At 46.2% G+C, this 20,708-nt stretch overlaps 1 protein-coding gene across 2 annotated transcripts in view; it reads left to right on the top strand.

Annotated features, from left to right (window-relative positions):
- Positions 1-20,708, top strand: part of STAC (SH3 and cysteine rich domain) — a 152,026-nt gene that overhangs the window by 41,309 nt on the left and 90,009 nt on the right. Inside the window, exons 1-2 of one of the 2 annotated variants that reach the window (XM_032861267.1) lie at positions 17,211-17,243; positions 18,660-18,939. In XM_032861267.1, the coding sequence (XP_032717158.1) occupies positions 18,768-18,939 (172 nt within the window). In that variant the 5' untranslated portion in view covers positions 17,211-17,243; positions 18,660-18,767. Of the gene's footprint in view, positions 1-17,210; positions 17,244-18,659; positions 18,940-20,708 lie in introns of those variants that run through there. The other variant, XM_032861266.1, reaches the window with a different exon arrangement.

Below are 20,708 nucleotides of genomic sequence, written 5' to 3'. Positions count from 1 at the left end.
ACTTGAAGCTCCCTTCTTGTGCTATTCCTCATTTTCCTACCTTTGCTCATCAATAGTCCATCAGCCTAAAATACTCCTCCAAAAACCCCGGTACACTGTATTTTACATTATTCTTTTTTTTTCTTTTTTTTCTTTTGGCATGTAAGACTGAGTTGTTTAGTACCATAAAACTAATATCATGGATCTGTCTGGGTATCTCCCCAAGATGAGAACAAGGGCAAGGGGCAATGTTCTGCCCCTCCTCATCCCTAGCAGAATGGATAACAAATAATAGGGAGTCAATAAAAATGTCTTGAAGTGAAAAAATCATTTCAGCCACTTAATTTAAAAAACATTTATTAAGTGACTGCCAGATTCCTCTCTTAAGTATCTTCTCTGCTCCTTAATTTTTTTTTCTAATTTTTCTCTTTTGTCCTGTATATTTTCTTCCAACTAATTTCTGCCCCCTCTTCCTTGAGGACACTAACTTTAGAGCCCAACTATGCACATATTAACCAGGGGGGGAAATAAAACATTTTTTTAATTAGTAAAGGAGTACTTCTGAATGAAATCATGGATATTAATTGCTATCCAGATAGAAAAATAAATATAGATAAGTGTGTAGGGGTGTATGAGTATTCAGGAATGTATTTCCTAGTTCTGTCAATTGAGAGAGCCGTAGGTCAGTGACACCACAGTAGCAATGAAAACATCTAGTACCCAAATGTCAGCTTGTAAGAACCATTACAAAATAAAACTAACCAGGCTTCTTTGGAGAAGTGACTGGCTGTAAGACCAGAACAGGGAAAATATTAGAAGATCTGTCCAGAGAGCCCTGTAGTGTTAGAGAGTAATGAGGTACTCAAAAAGAATTGGGGCATGTTGGAAAGGACACAGATGTCAGTCTAAAGGAGCTCGCAGTGACCAAACCTGGGACAGTTTGAGCAACAGTAGCGAATTGTAACTCATAGAGTAGATGACATATCCATCAACCCACACTAATAGAAATGAGTAATTGAGTGAATGAATGAATGAATAAGTAAATAAATGAAGGAGACTTCTACAGGAGACTGATGATTAATAAATATAGGACTGATGGAAATGAACACCACCATTAGGCAAATACCATGTAGTAAGTTTTGCAGGCAATAATCACCAGTAGGTATTGAAATTAGAAGGCAAATGTGGGATGCAAAATAGGATATTTTCACCATCACAATGTGTTTTCCCTACACAAAACTCATTCACTACAAATGGAGAAATATGCAGTAATTTTACAGTGGAGCAGTCTGGCCAATATCACTTTAATCCAGCAATCAGAGTTAGTACTGCCCGCAATGGGACATGTTTGACATCAGGTACTTCTTAATATGCGACACTGAGAAGAATGCATCATTTTTGTCCTCTTGTTATGAGCAATATATAAAGTCAGTCTAAGGAGGAAACATCAGACATGCCCAAATTAAAAGACATTCTACAAAACACAGGCCAGTAGTCTTCAAAAGGGTCAAGGTCATGAAAGACAGACTGAGAACCTGGTATGGATTGAAGAGGCCAAGGAAACATGGTTAGATGCAATATGGGATCTTGGATAGATCCTGGACCAGAAAAAAAGACCTTTCAGGACAACACAAAATTCCAATAAGGTCTGTAGATTAGTTAGTAATTTTATATCGGTGTGAATTTCCTGGTTGCAGGCAGTTTTACTATGGTTATGTAAGATGTTAACATTAGGGGAAACTGGGTGAAAGATATATGGGGGGCTCTACCGTTTTGAAGCTTTTCCGGAGAGCTAAAATTATATCTATTTCTTTCTTAGGAAACATGGTTATTTGTTTTTTTATTATGTTCAGTTAGCCAGCATATGGTACATCATAAGTTTTTGTTGTAGTGTTCAAAGATTCATTAGTTGCATTTAACACCTGGTATTATCAGCCAGCTACCCCACCCCCTCTCCCCCCTCCCTTCTGTAACTGACTGATCCACCCAGGCACCCTGCTAAATTATTTTTAAATACAAAGTTGGAAAAAAAAAAAAGAAATATAGCATGCAGTTTATCACTGGTTTACTCTCTGGTAGGTCAGGGGACCCAGAGCTCTGCTTAAGTAGACCGTTCAGAACAATTCTCCAACATTTAATTGTTAATGTTTAAAATCAGTAGGTTTTTTTCCCCTCATTTAGTGTCATTGAACACTGAGGTTTTTTCTTAATTATCCAGAAGAAGAAACATCTTGGTTGTTCATTTAGTAAAGGAAACTGCCCTAATCTAATCCTTAACTAGATACATGGCTAAACCCAGAGAAAGTGCCAGATGAGGCTCTTACATGGAGTTGGGATTCTTGCTAGGTGCTGCTCTGAGTCTCCGAGCCACCTTTACAGCTGCGAGCTGTTTAATCGAAAACCCTTTCTCAGGTTTCTGTAAATCTGACGTGCAGGTTTAGAGGTACCCTGTAGTGGTCTCGGAATGCAAAGTCAAGGAGAATCCTCAGTGTATGAAATACACAAAAGATTCAGCAAACAAACTGACTTCATCTATTAGACACTTTTTTCAAGACTTAAGTTTTTTCCTGAGTAAGTCAATACAAAAGAGCAGAAGCAGGCTGTGGGAAAGGTGTTCAGATGGGAATTCAGAGTTTGGGTTCACGTTCTGATCCTGCCACAGAATATATGGTGTGTCTGAAAATACATCTCCAACAGGGATAGGGACACCTGTTTGAGGGGTGCTGAACCCCGTGTGGTGCCCTCAGCTATCGGTTTTATGTTTCTTCTTACCCTCCTCTAACATGGTTGGTGGGAATTCTGTTCATCGCCTCTGACAACATTTTTGGCACATGTCATAGCTTTCCTTGCCGGCCCTAAGGGTCTCACTTTCAGGTAATAAAAGGTCACTCCATCTGAAACACGATGTCAGTCTGACCGTTATTTCACTGCCCTTCTGCTCAGCTGCCACCATCCCCCTCCTTGCCTCCACCCACAAACACCCTCACTCAGGCCTCACGCTAAATAAGCCTTTGGTAGAGAACCTGCCTTGGGAAGATGAGCCGTGCTCCCTTCTTCCAGTCAGCGTCCATCTCCCCTGATTTCCTCTCCACCTTTCACCCTCACTCCCCCACTTCTGAATCAACAGGGAGTTTGGCACACAGGAGCTCCGGGAGGTCTCAATCATGCCCCACTCTGAAAGGTGAGAAGTAGAGCTCACCCTTCCGATGCTCTGATGGCTCCTGTGATGGGGAGTCTGTGAGCCTATGGAGCACCTCGCCTCCCTCCACAGCTATGCGTGCCACCCGGCACGACTGCTCCCCCTGCACAGCCTTACCCATCCCCTCCCCTGACCAGCAACACCATGGCTCCCTGCCCCCCCCACACCCCCTCGCTCTGATAGCCTCCAGCCGGTCCAGGGACATTCCCTCTGGGCTAACCTTGGAAATAAGTGCCTAAGGGCCCCCAAGGATGGATTTGCAGGCCTTAACCTGGCTGCTCAAGGTGTTTTGAGGCTGCCTGGCATGCTGTAACTGCTCAAGAATACACAGGATAAGGAAATGTTCCAGAATTCTCTGAAGGATGCTGGGTTAAGCGTTTTTTTGTTTTGTTTTGTTTTGGCTTTGCTGTTTGTTCGTTTCTGGTGGTTAAGTGCATCGGAGATTAGAGTCAGCCACACTTGGTTCATCCTTTAGATATTTCTTGAGCACCTATCACATGCCAGGCTTTGTTTGAGGTTCTGAGACACAGAAGTAAATAGAACAGTGAAAATTCTCTGCCCCTCCCCCATGGAGACTACCTTCTGGTTTTGGAAGCAGATAGTCAACAAGTAAATAAATGAGTACCTGATATGAAATAGAAAGAAATCAGTATCATATATGCCTCCTGATATGATCTGTTGAGAAGGTCACAGCATCACTTTTGTAAAATTTCTGCCAAAAATGTGTAACCCAAATCTGTGAAGAAACATCAGACAAGCCAAGATTGAAGGACATTCTACAAGACAGTTGTTCTGCACTATTTAAAATAAAAATGTCATAAAACACAAAGGAAAGCTAAGACGCTGTTCCAAATTAAATGAGACTTAACTAAACTTATCTCAGTGATCACGGAATAATGTATGGAACTGTTGAATCCCTATGCTGTCCTCCTGAAACTGTTATAATAGTGTATGTCAACTACACTTCAATAAGAAAAAAAAATACATGAAAATCAAAAGCAGTGCATAATCCTAGATTAGATCCCAAAGCAGATTTTTCATACCCTGAAAGACAGTATAATTCTCGAAATTTGAGTATGACTTGCATGCAGAGTAACAGAATCTCATCAATTTTAATTTATCATATTGAGTTTGCATAACAAAATATCTTTGTTCCTGGGAGATACACACTGAAATATTTAGGCGTAAAAGGTCATGACATCTGCAGCACATTCCAAGATAGTTCAGTAGTGAAAACAATAGCACCAATGACAACAATCATAATAATAGTTGTTACTTTAGAGAGAATAATAAAAAGCAAGTACTGCAAAACATTAATAATTGGCAAACCTGAGCATAGGGCATGATCAGCATTTGTGGAACTATTCTTGCCAATTTTATGGGGGTTTAAAGGTTTTCAAAGTAAAACCTTAAAAAAATAAACAGCAATAAGCATTCTGAAGAAGGTAGGGGAGAAGGTCACAGCATCTGTGAGGGTCAGGGAATGTCTCTTGTGACATGACCTTTGTGCAGAGAGCTGATGAGAGAGAGGATTTTGTGAGTTCTGCAGAGGGAAGAGCACTGCAGGAAGAGAGAAGGACAGCAGCCCCTACGTGGCAGTGTTCCTGGTGTTTTTGTGGAACAACATGGAGACGAGGGGCTCTGGGGCACTGGGGTAGTGTAAGTGATGAAGGACAGTGGTAAAAATGGTCCCAGGTCAGCTCCTGGAGGGCCTGGGAGGCAACAGAAAAGTTGTGAGGTGTGTTTTAAGTGTGATGAGACACTACAGTAAGGTTCTGAGCAGAGCAGTAAAATGACCTGACTTTCATCTGCAACAGTCACTTTGGGTCATTTTGTGGCAAGTAGAGTACAGGGAGGCAAGAAAATTGATTGCCGTTGATTCATTTTTCAGGTTGGCCTGGAAGAAGCGGGTGTGCAGGTGAGATAGGATGTCAGATTGGTCTGGGATAACGGTGGTGGAAGTGATGTGAAGCGGGTGAATTCTACACGTATTTTGACAGTCTTGTTTGGCTAATGTATTGGCCCATGGACTGGATATGAAGTGTGAAGGGGAAACTGGAGTCAAGGGCAATTCCCAGGCTTGAGGCCTGATAAAATTAGATAAAGTGGGTCATGCCATTTACTGACTGGGAGCCCAGAGAGTGAGGAAACTAGCTGGAGGACTGTCTCCTGGGCCCTCCAGGGGCACGAGGGTCATCAGCTCAGGGCCTTTCTCTGTAAAAGTCCAGCTCTGGCGCACCTGGGTGGTTCAGTTGGTTAAGCAGCTGCCTTCAGCTCAGGTCATGATCCCAGAATCCTGGGATCGAGCCCCACATCGGGCTCCCTGCTCAGCAGAGAGTCTGCTTCTCCCTCTCCCTCTGCCTGCCGCTCTGCCTACTTGTACTATCTCTCTGTCAAATAAATAAATAAATAAAATCTTTAAAAAAAAAAAAAAAGAGTCCAACTCTTGCCTATGTTTTGCCAAGGCCCCACCATCAACCTCGGTTCCCAGTGCTTTCTCCATACAATACTTGAGAGGGAGGCTGAGCAGACAGGTGCTCCCTGTGACCAGCACCTACCCTGGCTTCATCCACCACCAGGGGGCGGTCTCGGAGTGCTAGAGTACATTTTAGAACCTGCTCAGGGTCTTCAGGACTCTTTTTCCCTCTGTCCGTGCATGAGGGTCAACATACATACCTTAGAAGATGTTCCCGCCCCTTGCATGTCCTTCTGTCATCTAAGTTCTGTCTCCTGGTTTTCTGATGTGAAGAGTAGAACTTTTCCTTTGGTTTCGGGACTAAGGACAACAGGAACACACTCATCTGTTTCCTTCTGTTCCAAACCTTCACACAGGTCTGATGTGCTCCTAGGCCCATCTTTGACCCCCCACTCTTGCCAAAGCCAGGTAGGCAACCCCGCCCGACTGCTGGAAGATAAGCCTGCTAGAATGGGTACAAAAGGATAGACTTGGGGCCATAAGATGGGGGGGAACAGAGTTGGCATGGTCTGGAGAGAAGAGGGAATACAGGAGACACTTTCAAAGGAAAAAGAATTAGCCTTGGTTACTGGCAGAAAGTAGGGTTTAAGAGTAGAGAGAAGGAAAACTCAAGGAGTCCTCTGCCAGCAGATTGTTCCAGGTCAGAAGTCTGAAAGGATGACTCCTCTTTCATTTTGTCACTACTAAATGAGGAGAACTCAGACACGCTTATATCATTCATTCAATCACTTATTCCACAGAATGCCCATACCAGACCAAAACCCATAATGGTGTGTCAGATATCCGAACCTGAAAAGCGTTGACCTCAGTGAATAAAATGAAAATATGTGGAAGGTTAGTTGTGCTGATGTGTTTCTGCTACAGGTTATGGCGCACTGATGCTAAGTCTCCCAGAGCTCCCATAAATGGAGAAGTCGGGGAAGACTGGGGATGGGCCTTGGGAGGCGTCGCTAGAGCTGTGACAATGAGCAGAAGGTCCCCAGGGATGTGTGTGAAGAAGGACATTCCTAGCCAGACAGCACGGACAAGACAATCTACCAAGGCTTCCATTCTCATTACCCAGCAAAACGCATGGCTGGGCATATTGTCACGTGGGACATTAGAGACCCTGCGGGAAAGGCCTCAGTGTAGCTCTTTCGATTGGAACTGACAGCTCTAGGAATACCATGTTTCACCCTGACAAGCTTTAACTGAGCATTGTATAGTTTGCTAGGGCTGCCATAACAAACTAGGAGGGACAGAGTGGCTTGAGCGACTGAGATTTCTCTCAGAAGAAATCTCTCAGAAGAAATCTCAGACTGAAAGTCTGCGATCAAGGTATCCGTGTCTCTGAGCCCTCTCCCCTTGACTTGTTGGTGACCACCTTCTCCATGTGTCCTCCCATGGCCTTTCCTCTGTGCACATGCATTCCTAGTGTCCACGTGTCCAAATTTCCTCTTCTTGTAGACACCAGTCAGATTGGATTAGAGCCCACACTGAAGGCCTCACTTCAGCTGAATCACCTACTGAAAGGCCCTCTTTCCAAATACAGTCATGTTCTGAGGTATGGAGGGTTACAGCTTCAATATATTAATTTTGGGGGGAGGGCACAACGCAGCCCATAATAAGTACCCCCTCCTTTCAAGGCACCATGAAAAGTGGTATTAATAAATGAGGCCCAGCATAGTTCAATGTAAATACTTTTGTTTCTTGGTCCATCACTTAATCAGAAGAATCACTTAATATATGAATCAGAATCATTAATTCTAAGCTCATTTGCCCTTGAAACAGTTTTTCACTTTTAGACAGCCTGCACTTTTCCATTTTCTCTGGGTTCATTGGCCTTTCTAGGGCCCAGTCTTCTCCCTCTGCTCATGGGAATAGAAAATAATAATAATGTGGTCCTGGGGCTGTACCCCTCCTCCCAATCTATCACAACAGTGACAACAGCAGCAGAGAGGGGACTGGCCACTGCTGGACCTGTGAGGAAGGGTGGCCACAGCATCACACAGTCCATTGTGACCCCTGCTTGATGGGCCACATTGTTTGACCCCAGTACTCTCCGTCCCCGCCTCTGTGTCTCCTCTCTCTGGCAGGATTCCGGGGCTAAGGAGTATACTCCAAAATGGGCCACAGAATCCATGTTAATCCAGGTGCTCATGCCCATGTCAGCATTCTCCCTGAAAAGGTACCCCCTAACAGGGTGTCTGGATGGCTCAGTTGGTTGAGCATCTGACTCATGATTTTGGCTCATGTCATGATCTCATGGGTTGTGGGATCAAGCCCAGCAGTGGGCTCCATACTCAGCAGGAAGTCTGCTTGGGAGTCTCTCTCTCTCCCCCTCGCCCTCGGCCCCTCCCCCCAACCTCTTGCATGTGTGCTCTCTCTCTCTCTCCCTCAGATAAATAAGTCTTAAAGTACTCCCTCGCCAAAGCATTACTGAGAAATGTAGACTTCACTGAAGATCTTGAGAAGAAGGAAGAGATTTCTATGGCACATCCTATTCAGTAGCTTTCTGACTTAAAAATCCATACCACCTCTAAATTTGTCTTCCCACTGCATTTTCTTGCACACCTCCTTCATGGCAGCCCGCCCCCGCTCGCAGCTCACCTCCAGTGTACATTGTAGTGTGACTCCATCCCTCAGACAACAAACCTCACCCTTCTCAGTGCTTCCCAGAACTCAGTGCCATATTGTTACTATTATTGTTGTTGTTGAGTTTGGTCCATGAGGTGCCATCTTCCCTTGCCATTGGCTTCTCTCAGTATTTCTCCTGAGCACATATAGTACTCTTGCCCAAGAGGAATCTTAACCCATCCCTGAAAGTGATGCCACAGCCCGGGATTGTGACACTGACATCCACATGCATGGGAAGGTTAAGAGCAACTCTCCTATCCTCAGGCCAACCAGAAAGGATGGTGGTGTGCTGGGGATTCTGGGACATTGAGAGGATGTAGCCCCTGAGGGCAAGGACTGTGCCAAGGGCTTCAGAGGTTTATCTTATGTAATCCTGCAAGGAAAGTATTATTGTCCCCATTTTGTAGATGGGGAAGTTGGGGCTCAGAGATGTCAAGTAACTTCCCTGTGCTCATACTGCTGGAGATCCCCAGGCTGGGAAGGGCAGCAAAGTCTGTCTGACCCCAGAGCCTTGACTGTGTCATCCTCAGTTTTCAAAGGATCCTCTGTCCCTGGGCCTAAGATGATCTTTAAAACTCTTCCTCCCCATTAAGCATCTCACCCTTTATGGATCTTGGGAGTGTCACTTCAAATCTTTTGTCCCATTTTGCTCATCTGTAAAATGGGGGTAATATTTGCCCAGCTGCATTCATGAGGATGTTTCATGGAAAGGTATGTCAAATAAAAGAGTGTGTGTGTGTGTGTGTGTGTGTGTGTGTGCGTGTTTGTACCAAAAAGTGAAGTATTAATATCTTGATGTGTACCATTAAACAAGATCTAGCCAGTGAGTGCCACTACTCTTGGTTTAAACACTATAGGTAAGGACTGTTTTCAGGATAAAACCCAAAAAAAAAAAAAATCCACAACATTTAGGACTTCTAGAAAGGAACATGGTGGTGTCACAGGAAACTGATGATCTTGAACTTGTCCACAAAGAGCAGTGGGTAAGAAGCAGCCAGGAGCTCCATGCTACTACATTTTTCCTGTTCTGGAATCTGTTAACTTGGGAGGTACACAGAAACATCTTTGGAAGAAATATGGCTGGAGGGAGCAACTGGCTAATTTGTCCATCCCAGGGTATGTCTCTCACATTACCCCCTCTAAGACACCTACGTCCTACCACAACTTGATTATCAGGACTTGTCTCTTCCTTCTAGAAAACCTGCAGTGGGTCTCTGTGGATTACCATACTTCACACTCTTTCCACCAGACTACCATCATTACCTGGGACACCTACCCACATGGACTCACACACATTTCCTTCATCACCCACTTGCCCCTCATGCCAGCACACCTAGGGTACCAGGCAGGGCCGGCTTTTCAGTCAGGGTTTGCTGCACTAGTATGTTGAGAGTCTGGTTGTAAACACTGCCCCAGAGCATGTGTTCTTGGTACACTCATTCCTGCCTCCATATCCAAGTCTCCAGTCTGGATGTGGCTCCTCCTCTTCATTCCGTCCATCCGCCAGTCTGTGCAGCAGTCATTTAACAAATGTGCACAGAGGCTAAGACTTGGATGCTGAAGTCATCTGGTGCTTGGTTCTAATCCTGACTCGACCACTTCTTCTGGGTGTATTTGGGCACATTATTTCACATTAGTTCAAGGTTGGCACAAAGGTCAAAAGACATCTTAACATAAACCATCAAGATGGAGTCTGGTGTGTAATAACAGCTGAGTAATTTTTTGCTAGTCTAATTAATATCATTACTACGTGCCAGGCACTTTTTAGGGGTAGCCTAATGGTCTGACGAGGAGGCCAGAGCAGAAGGCAGCAGGGACACATCTCCACTCTGCACACTTGGATCACACACAAGAGACAGTCCCTGTCCACCTGCAGGGAAGATCAGGCAAGAGGCCAGAAAAAAATCAAGCAATTAAGGAGAATCAGGCATTTTCCGAGTAGAATGGAATACCATTTCCGGGCAGAATAAAGGCACTGAAGGCTTACCTATCCCTGAAAATCTTTGGGCTCCTCTTGATGTGTCTGTGTGCCTAGGCTGACAGAGGGGTGACTAGGGGTCTGCCGGCAGGTGTAAGGCCCTCACCCATCACGGAGGGTCTTGATCACACAGTGAGGAGACAGGGTACAACCTAAATGTATGGAATGCCATCAAAGCACTTGTACAGTTCAATTATTTATCTTAAAGTCAATTCATTCTTTAAGTTTTGAAAGAATGTCTCTGACTCTTCCAGCTCCCCTTAATAGTTCCCTTTTCTGACATATTAGAATAGGCAGCAAACAAAACACTTTTCTTATCACTTGATGATCTAAACATAGGGTCTTGTGTCACCCTTGGGTAGTCTTAAACATTGCTACTTGTCTCCAGAATTAGATCTTAGATTTCCTGTATGTAGAGACTGCTTCAAGTCTTTTGTATGTCCTCACTGTGCTGACTTGCCAGAGCAGGAAAAGACCTACCAGCCGCTGAGCTGTTCCTCTCTGTTTATGGATAGAACCCAAGCTGAGGGGCTCGAGGCCCTGCCCAAGCTAGCTGTGTTCCTTACTGTTGCTTTACCAACATATTCATTAGCAACAGTTTTTGCAGCTGTTAGGACAAAGCCAGATAGATGTAAGAAGACTCTTTCTTTTTTTTTTTTTTTTAGATTTTATTTATTTGACAGAGAGAGAGAGAGAGATCACAAGTAGGCAGAGAGGCAGGCAGAGAGAGAGAGGGGAGGAAGCAGGCTCTCTGTGGAGCAGAGAGCCCTGTGCGGGGCTCGAGATCCCAGGACCCTGGGATCATGACCCGAGCTGAAGGCAGAGGCCTTAACCCACTGAGCCACCCAGGCATCCCGTAAGAAGACTATTTCTGACTTTGAAGTCCCATCCAAACAGAAGCTAATCAGGACCTGGCATATATTGTTTCTTAAAAGAAACCAGGATGTGAATGGGTAGAAGGATGGTGAGAAGGTCCTTATCATAGCCATTACATTTCTCAGAATCCCAGTGCTCACTCTCTGCCTGCAGAGTCACCCATAAAATGTTAGGGGTGAGTGTGGGAGGAACCAAAGCATCAGCCAGAATTGCAAGAGAGCAAGTGAGTCTGTGTGGCTGGCGGAGGGCGAAGGGACCTGAGTTTCTGAGGGAGTGCGCCAGACTGTCATACCACGGCAGGAAAATAACTCATTTCCCAAGTCTTAGCTGTCAGCAGTTGGTTTAATAATACCTTTTCAGGAAAAGAAAATTAAAAATGAATATTTCAGGGATACCTGTGTGGCTCAGTTGATTAAGCATCTGCCTTCAGCTCAGGTCGTGATCCCAGGATCCTGGGGTAAAGTCCCATGTTGGGCTCCCTGCTCAGCAGGGAGACTGCTTCTCCCTCTCCCTCTGCCTGCTGCTCCCCCTGCTTGTGCTCTCCCTCTGTGACAAATAATTAAAATCTTTAAAATAAATAAATAAAAATTTAAAAAAGAGTGAGCATTTCAATTAAAGCACATCCCTATTTTAGAAAAGTTAAAATACAAACCAAGGATGTAGATCACATGTGGGCACCAAGGATGAGGCACAACCTTGCAAATGACCTCATTTCAATCCAGAAACAAAAGGCAGTACCTTACTGGTGGGGTCTCAGAGAGCAAAAGAAATGTTCAGAGAGGAGACTTTGACAGGAAACAAACGGATGCGGGGACTGTGCCTCCTGACTTATGCCTCTGTGGACGGGGATGCGTTTGCTCCAGACCCACCTCCTTCCCACATAGCAGGACTTCAGGTGCTGGCTGAAATGACCAAGCACATGCTGGTTAATTAACCTGACACGCTTCTGCAGAATAGACCAGCAAATCACGCGTATGCCGCTGCCATCACCTGCAGGCTGTAATTCTCCCTGTTCCGTTGCTCTAATGATGCCTGATTTCTTTGTTCCCCAATTGATTGCCATGGAAGTGTTGTTCAACATGGCAACCACACAGACTATGGCTAATTCCAGCTGGTGCCAGAAGGTAGAGCACACCGAACAGAGGACGTTCCCTAAGAGGAGGCCAAGGGTAGGAAACCTTGTGTTTTGTTTTGTTTTGTTTTGTTTTGTTTTAAAGATTTTATTTATTTGTCAGAGAATGAACACAAGAGTGCACAAGCCAGGGAGCAGCAGGCAGGGGGAGAAGCGGGCTCCCCGCTGAGCGGGGAGCCCAATGTAGGGCTCCATCCCAGGACCCCGGGATCATGACCTGAGCTGAAGGCAGACACTTAACCAACTGAGCCACCCAGGGGTCCCAATAGTAGGAAACCTTATGAAAGTCTGATTTGCTTGAGGGGATTTGGAGTTAGCCCTGGATGTGGATCCTCATTCTGCAACTTAACCACCTATTTAAATTGGGATTTCAATTGTCGCCTCTATAAAATGAGGTGATAACCTAAAACAGGCCCTCTGTACCACCCGCACCCTTCCACTGTGCATGGTGCTAATAAATGCACTGAAACAGCTCTTCTCCCTCTTCTCACCTCCAGCTTCCAACTCTCTCCCTTTTCCCCTTACTCAGGAGATAGATTTGCTTCTGTTTTCACTGAGAAAGAAGAAGCAATCAAAAGAGAAGAAGCACATCCGACTAGTGCCAACTTCACCAGTCAGTCTGCCTCTCTCTCTCTCCATACGGATCAACCACCTCATTCCAGTCCAAACTTAACTGTTCCTCCAGTGAACTGGGTCTCACCTCTTCCCATCTACTCGAGGACATCACTCTAGCATTTTCCCACTCTATTCTGCAGCATCAGAATAATAACATGCTGAAATAATCTCCCAAATTGAAATAAAACCAAACCCACCCTTCATACTGCATCCTCTTTCCCTGTAACTATCCCCCTCTAGAGCAGAACTGCTTGTGCTCACCACCGCCATTTTTTCTTGAAATGATCAGTTAGGTCTTCACCCCTACCACATCACTGAATCTGCTACCATTAAATGCCCCCCCCCCTTTGGTGCATCTGGATGGCTCAGTCAGTTAAATGTCCAACTCTTGATTTTGGCTCAGGTCGTGATCTCAGGGTGGTGAGACTGAGACCCACATCAGGCTCTGTGCTCAGCATGGAGTCTGCTTGAGAATCTTTCCCTCTGACTGTCCCTCCCCCTCTGTAGTGTCCCTCCTCCCTGCTCACATGGGCGTGTGTACTCTCTCTCAAATAAATAAACAAACTAAGAAACAAAAGATACCCCAAAGATATTCTCCCTAACCCTCACATTACGTGATGTATAGGCTTCATTTGATGATGTGGGGTTCTTCTTTCTTTCTTGAATCATTTTATTCCCAGAGATTTCACTCCTTCCCCACCAGTCTCTCCTCAGATTCCTTTGTTTTTCCTTGATTGTCTTGGCTCGAAATATTTCCTTAATCTCCTTGACCTTCAGGTCTCCATCCTCAGAGCACTTCTCTTCAGTGTCCACACTAACTACATAGTGATCTCATCAAGCCTCATGGCTGTAAGTACCACCTTGCCTTCATGACTCTCACATGTATTTCCCTAGCTTGGACCTCTCGCCTGAATTCCAAGGTCATATATCCAGCTCCGCATGAATTCCACATAAGCATTTCAAACTTACTTTCTCCAACTCAGCTCTTCATCCCCACCCCACTTCCCCATACCAACTCTCTTCTTCTCCAGGACTCTTCCTTTTAGTAAATGGACCTTCTATCTACCCACTGCCTCAAGCCCAAAACCTTGAAACCATTCATGAGTCCCCCTCTTTCCTTCATATTCCATATCCAGTCCCTCAACAAGTCCATTCTGTTCTACCTTCAAACTGTACCCCATATTCAACCATGTTGCATCATAACTACAGCAGGCCAAGACAAAATGAATTCTCCCCGGGATAGTTGCAAGAGTCTCCAACTGGTCTCCGGGCTTCCATCTTGCCCTCCTCTAATCTGTTTTCCACAGAGAAGCCAGAGGAACACTTTTAAAATTCTCTACTTAAAACCATCACCCTTAGGATAAATTCTAAGGCCCTTGCCATTGGTCTGCAAGGCCTGGCATGAAACTAACCCTTGACTTCTCTGCCCCTTTTATCCCTCAACCTTCTGCCCCAAGCACACTGACCTCTTGGTATTCCTCAAACACACCCACCCCTTGTCATTGCCTTTGTCTGTGGTTTACCCCACTACCCAGAATGCTCTTCTCCAAAGTAGCTCATGCCCTCACCTCTCATGTGTCCTTGCTCCAATGTCACCAGTCAGAGAAGCCTTCCTCATCACCTTTTTTTTTAAAAGATTTTATTTATTTATTTGATAGAGATCACAGGTAGGCAGAGGCAGGCAGAGAGAGAGGAAGGGAAGCAGTCTCCCTGCTGAGCAGAGAGCCCAACGCAGGGCTCGATCCCAGGACCCTGGGGTCATCATGACCTGAGCTGAAGGCAGAGGCTTAACCCACTGAGCCACCCAGGTGCCCCTCCTCATCACCTTTTAAAGCCTGGTTCCACTTTTATTTACTTAATGCCTCTTATCCTTAGCCAAACTTATATTATATACATCTTTGATTATTTATTTACTTTCTATCTCCACCCACGAGGCCTTAAAACCTTAAGGGGAAGGATTTTACTTTTTTCCACTGCTATAGCCTCAAAGCCAAGGCCAGTGCCTGGCTCATAGTGTGACATAATAAATATTTATTGAGTGAATTATTGAATGAGTGAATGATCGCTTACTCATTAGATCACTAGGATGATTACATGAATTAAAATATATAGAGCAATTTCTAGCACATGGCAAAATACTTGAGAACATATGTTTCTTTTCCCATTATTATTATTATTATTATTATTATTATTATTTAAAAATGGAGCTGGGCTCTGGCAGTGTTTCCACAGCTAATCATTTTGTGACATCTGCTATTATCAAGGTTTGCTTCTATTTCTGTATTTTATATGTTCCCATCTGGCCTCGACTCTTCGAGGAATAATTTGAGAAAACGTGTTCCTTTGAGCTCACTGCTCAGACTTTAACTTGTAGGCATTTCTTTTAAGCTATCCACTTGAATAAGAAATGTCACATTGGCTCCCAAGGCAAATTCTCCAGCTCTATAGGCAGGGAGGCTCTGAAAGTCTGAAAGTTTCCAGCTACATCCCACAGGACAAGGAAAATGCTACAGGTGTCTTGGCATCTTGCTAAACTTCCAGGGAACACTGAATACCATATACGGAAAGTTCTGAAGTCAGAAATAAAGCACATGAGCACAGGAAGGAGACCAGACTGGACGTACAAAGAGAGCACCCCATGACCTTCCCGGCATAGCAACAGGGTCCATAGAGTGTGAGAGAAGCCTTAAAGGGGAGTCTGCTGCTCCCCTTTGTTAAACGGGCACACTCTTTTATTTCTAAGAAATTTGCAATCTGTAAAACAAGGGAAATAGCTCCCCCAAAATCAGATTTGCTTTCTCACTGCACATCCTTTCCCACTCTCACTGTCCACCAAAAGTAGTTCTATCCCCCTCAGGGGTGAGGGGCAAGCTCTCCTCCGTTCCCTTTCCATCACCAGTCAATCACTGTCAGTGCGAAGAGTGTAGGCTTAAAGAAAGGTCAATTTAATTCTGATCCCTGGGCTTGACTCACATGAGCTGTGTGACTTTGGGCAAGTCCCTTAACCTCCCTCAGCCATTTCTCCAGGAGTAAAAACAACAGTGTCTTCGCTGGATGGTTGGGAAGATGAACAAGGGTCACCTGGGGATGAACCTGCTATTAGTAAAATCAGGATAGGTGCTTTTTCTTTGTTCTGCTTCTGAGACAAGGGGAGGCAGTTTATTGAACCATCTAAACTTCATGGTAAGCAATAGGCAGGACTTCATTTTTCTATATGATGATATTTGCTCAGATAAATCACCCTCTCCCTGGGTTGCACAACCCACGACAAAATCTTAGGACATTCCTTAATTTCCTGGTCACTTTATTAAAATCTGTCCACAATAAAACTCTAGTCTTATCTATTTAAACCTTCCCCTGCCTCCAGCACCAGCGCAGGTAATAGCCTGAAGGACAGGAAGTGAGGAAGTTCTATTCTCCTTTCTGGCTTTCTGGCCCTCATGCTGGTGTGGGTCCATCTCAGTGAGTGCTGTTTCATGCCCCCTCTCACTTAGCTTTGCTGGAGATGGAGGGTCCCCTTCATAATAAATGCGGGGCCCCTAAGGATGCATGACCCTGCTCCCCTATATCCATCAGGATAGGCTAGGTTATGGTACAGTGACAAACAGCTCCAAAATAACTCATGAGCACCTCCTTCTCTTCCTTCTTCAGTGTCTGCAGAGCCTCTGGTGATTTTGGGCTGTAGGGCAAAGGGAAAGAGACAGGCTTCTTGGCCAACCCATTGTTTCTGACTTTTAATGTAGGGTGTTATTGCTCCTCTGGCCAGCCCTTTCTGGGCTAATGATGCTTCATCGCTGGCTAAGTGGACCTCCTCTAATAGGGCCTGCAAGTCCTTCTCCCCAGACAGTTCCCTGAAGTGGGGAGCTGCCTTCATACAGCCACAGCCAACCTCACGTGGGCAAAGAAGTAAAATCCCAGCCCATGGCAGGAAGGTGAGAAGAACCAATGTATTGCTGTGTACATACAATAGATACCCAACTTAATGGTTTCAAACACCAGTCATCTCTTCAGTTGATGGTTCTGGGAGCTGACAATTTGGATGGGACTCCACTTGATAGTTCTTCTGGTCTCATCTAGATGCTTTCATTTCTGGCAGGGAAACAGGGTGGCTCTGCTTCACTGGTCTCGCACCCATAAAGGGAGGTGACTGGACTGGGGGTGTGTCTCCCATCATCTTTTGGGCAACATTGGGTTGGTTCCTGTGGCAGTTTGGCAAGTTTCCAAGAGGGAGGATAGAGCATGCAAGGCATGTTGAGGGCAGGCTTGGAACCGGCTTAAATTTTATTGCTCAAATACCCTAAACCCACGAGCTCCAAGGAGTGCAGAAACATGCTACCTTTGGTGGGTGGGGCTGTGAAGTCACATTGCAAAGGTGAATAGGGAAGGGTAATGGAAGAAAATTGTAGCATTTTTGCAGTCTGCCCCAAGCACGAAAGACCACAGCTTCCTGATCTTCTGAGGAACAGGTTGGAGGGTTGATGCAGAAGTGATGTGGCTCGACAAGGCAAGATCAGCTCGTCTTGTGTGTCTTGGAGAAGTGTTCGACTACTCTCGATTGGGGCCTTTATTAGACTCGTTTGCTTGGCCCCTTTTTGTTTGCAGCTTTGGGTCAAAGACATTAATTCTAGACAACGGGCAGAGTCCCCATGGATATTCAGTTACAAAAGGAAACTACTTTGAGGTAAAGTGACCTTTTGCAGGTCATGAAGCCACTAAGTGCTTTATTCCTTTATCTGGGCAGAGGGAGAAGTATGCACAAAAGGTGGGCAATGAGAAAGCATAGTAAATACCACAGACTTTCAAAGAACCACTGTGGCTGGCATGGATAGAGCAAGGTGTGGTTTGCTACAAGGTGTCATGGGGACCCAGAAGCCGCCAGTCCCTGGAGCCCATGACAAGGAGCTTTTCTTTAGATTTAAGAACAAAGGAAACCTCGTGAAAAATTTAGACAGCAGGTTCACCAGCTCACATCCGTATTTCCAAAAGATCCTTCTATCTCCAGTAGGAAGGTTGGATTGGCAGTGCAGACTGGACCAAACCCGGGCCTTTCAGTATTTAGTAGTTTTCCAAGCCCATGTTTTAATTCTCCCTAAGTTCCAAGGCAAAGGAGAATAGGATCCAGTTTGCCATGACCAACAACAAGAGGCAAGGCAAGGAGAAGAGCAGAGAAAGTCCAAAACCCCACACTGTGTCCTCCACGAACATACACACACACACACACACACACACACACACACACACACACTACTCATCCATGGGCCTCAGACCCAAGTAGGCTTGAGAGTTTCTGGCTCCCATTGTGTGGATAGTTCACCCAGATGGATTCGAGTCAGACAGTGGCCTCTTCCACTTTGCCATGTATAGGGACAAGTGACTGCTAAGTGACCATCAGAGAGAAAGATCAGCAGAGGCCCTGGCCTGGCAGATGCAACCATTGAGCCCAGAAGGTCGTATACTTCATATTTCCAGTTATTCCAATTCAGAAGGCAAATGGTGTCGAAAGTTCAGTGTCATGGGCCATTTTGATAGCACATTGGTAGGATCTCAAGGAGGCAGGGAGGAGGAGCAGGGCCAGAAGCAGAAGCACCTTGGAGCCTCTTTGCACAGTCTGGCTCAGCACGGGGTGGAGAAGGGGCTGCCAGATACCCCCTAGGCACAGGAACATCGGGGAACCTCCTTGGGGCGGAGGGTATCAGTGGAAAGAGGGCAGTACCTGGAGCAGACCTCACCCCCACAGCATGAGTCTGCATGACTGATCCTAAGAGAGTGTTCTGTCATTGTATTGCAGCTCCAGAAACTAAAACGATCACTTTCTTTCAAGACCAAGAGTTTACGGAGCAAAAGTGCTGACAACTTCTTCCAGCGAACCAACAGCGACGTGAAGCTGCAGGCTGACATGCTGGCTGAGGTCAGCCCCAGCTCCAGCCCACTCCCCGCCTCTGGAAGCCTGACGTCCACACCCACCAGGGCCAGCCTGCAGCCAGGGGCTGGTGGCAAGGCCCACGCCTTTCAGGAGCACATCTTCAAGAAGCCCACTTTCTGTGATGTCTGCAACCACATGATCGTGGGTAAGACCTCCCCCACCCCCACATCCAGGGTCCCTGCCCCCCTGGAAGGGCAAGTGAGAGTGGTATATTCTGGGTGGTATATTCCAGGACATATTCTGAGCCTCAGAGATGTACATGAGAGCAGGTTGTTTGGGAATGTTCTGGAGAACAATAGTTGTGCACAGGGAAGGGAAGTAGGACTGGGCAGAGAGAGAAGTTGGATGGTGATACAGTGGAACTTCAGCCGTTCCCTCAGGGAGCCCTGGACAGTCAACTGCACTGAGGCTAGTGGCCTGGGACTTTGTACCACTGTATCACCTCTCGCTGTGGCTGGGCAGCCCCTGGGGACAGGACATAATCTGGACAAAGCAGTTCTTTTCAGCGAAGGACAGTGGGCAGAGAGGAAATCAATCGGAGGCAACCAGGATGCTGGGCAGGTGGGCATGGAATGCTTCGATACATCAGGGGGACCAGAGGGACACATCCCAGAATCCACCATGGGGCACGTGGCGCTGTCTGTCTGGGGCAGCCCGGGCAGGGAGTCTGTAGCTGGGTGCATTACAGGGGAAGGACCCAGACGGGCAGGTGTGGGAAGGATGATTCTGTGGGGAGGCACTGAACCAGGCAGGAAAGGTGATTGAGCCACCATTCCATACAAGTCTGGACCTGGCATGGACTCACTCACAGTACCTCAAAGAAATGGGGGCAGCCTGAGAGTCTTAGGGGTTGTGCCCAGATGAAGGAAATGATCCATGACATGTCCCAGCCACAAGGAAAAGGTAGGCCGTTCAAAACCACATGCACAGAAATGCCACCGTTCCTACATTTCTGCCTCTCCTATGTCAGGAACCCAGGGACCAAACAGATGGAGGAAATCATAAAGGCAGTTTGGGGTTGGGGGGTGGGGCGGGACTCAGAGTGAGTTTAAACCAGTTGTTTCAAGAGCAGCTGTCAATCCTGGTAATTGACTAGTGGCCACAGAACACAGACAGGCCTGTGTGTGCTATCAGGGGACAGTGAGGGTGTTACCCAACCCCACAACCCACCCCCAGTAGAAGTTAAAGGGCATCACGAACGGAAATGAGGCCGAAAAATGAAAAATGCAGGGCTGATCCAGATCCAGATGTGGACTGTCTTCCCACAATGGTGCTGACTCACCAGATGTGTAGCCAATCGAATTCCTGTAGCACCTGGAAGCACCCTGAGGCCTTCCCCATCCCCTTGCAGCCCAGATGCCTCAGGGTTGGGTTTTGACATGAATGCTTTAGGGAAGGAACTTTTGTGATCAAGTTGGCCCCAGGGCCCAGTGAGGACCCAGGCAAAAGCCAATAAGCTCTGCAGTCTCATGTTCCAGCTCTTCTACCCTGACACACACCTCCCAGCCCCACCCCTTCCCAGGACCAGGACCAGCTTCCTAGAGCCTGGCATCTCTTCGAGGCTAACTGTGTCTCAGGCCAGATTCTCTAGAAGCAGAGTTTGAGAGGGGAGTTAGATACCCTGTGATCAGTTGAGGGGGCTGAATAAGAAAGTGGCCCTAGTAGGGGTCTCACTTCAGCCAGCTCTGGAGGGAGCTCTGCCATGGGTCACAGAGCTGGTCCTTCCTTGAGGCAAGCCTTTTGTTGTCTGCTTTCAGTGGGCCTCCCTCCTCCTCCCACGATGGAGGCCCTTTCAGAACTCCCTGGGCCAAGTGGCTCATGTTCTGCTGAAGGCAATTTTCTGGAGAAGGAGGGTAGCTGTGAGTCATCAGCAACCAGCACACAAGCCTCTGGTATATTAGGGGCTTTTTGCTA

This window comes from Lontra canadensis, unplaced genomic scaffold (genome assembly GCF_010015895.1).
Source record: "Lontra canadensis isolate GAN:19392208 unplaced genomic scaffold, GSC_riverotter_1.0 scaffold20, whole genome shotgun sequence".
Classification (NCBI taxonomy): Eukaryota; Metazoa; Chordata; class Mammalia; order Carnivora; family Mustelidae; genus Lontra; species Lontra canadensis.
This window is presented reverse-complemented; position numbering and strand designations above follow the sequence as displayed.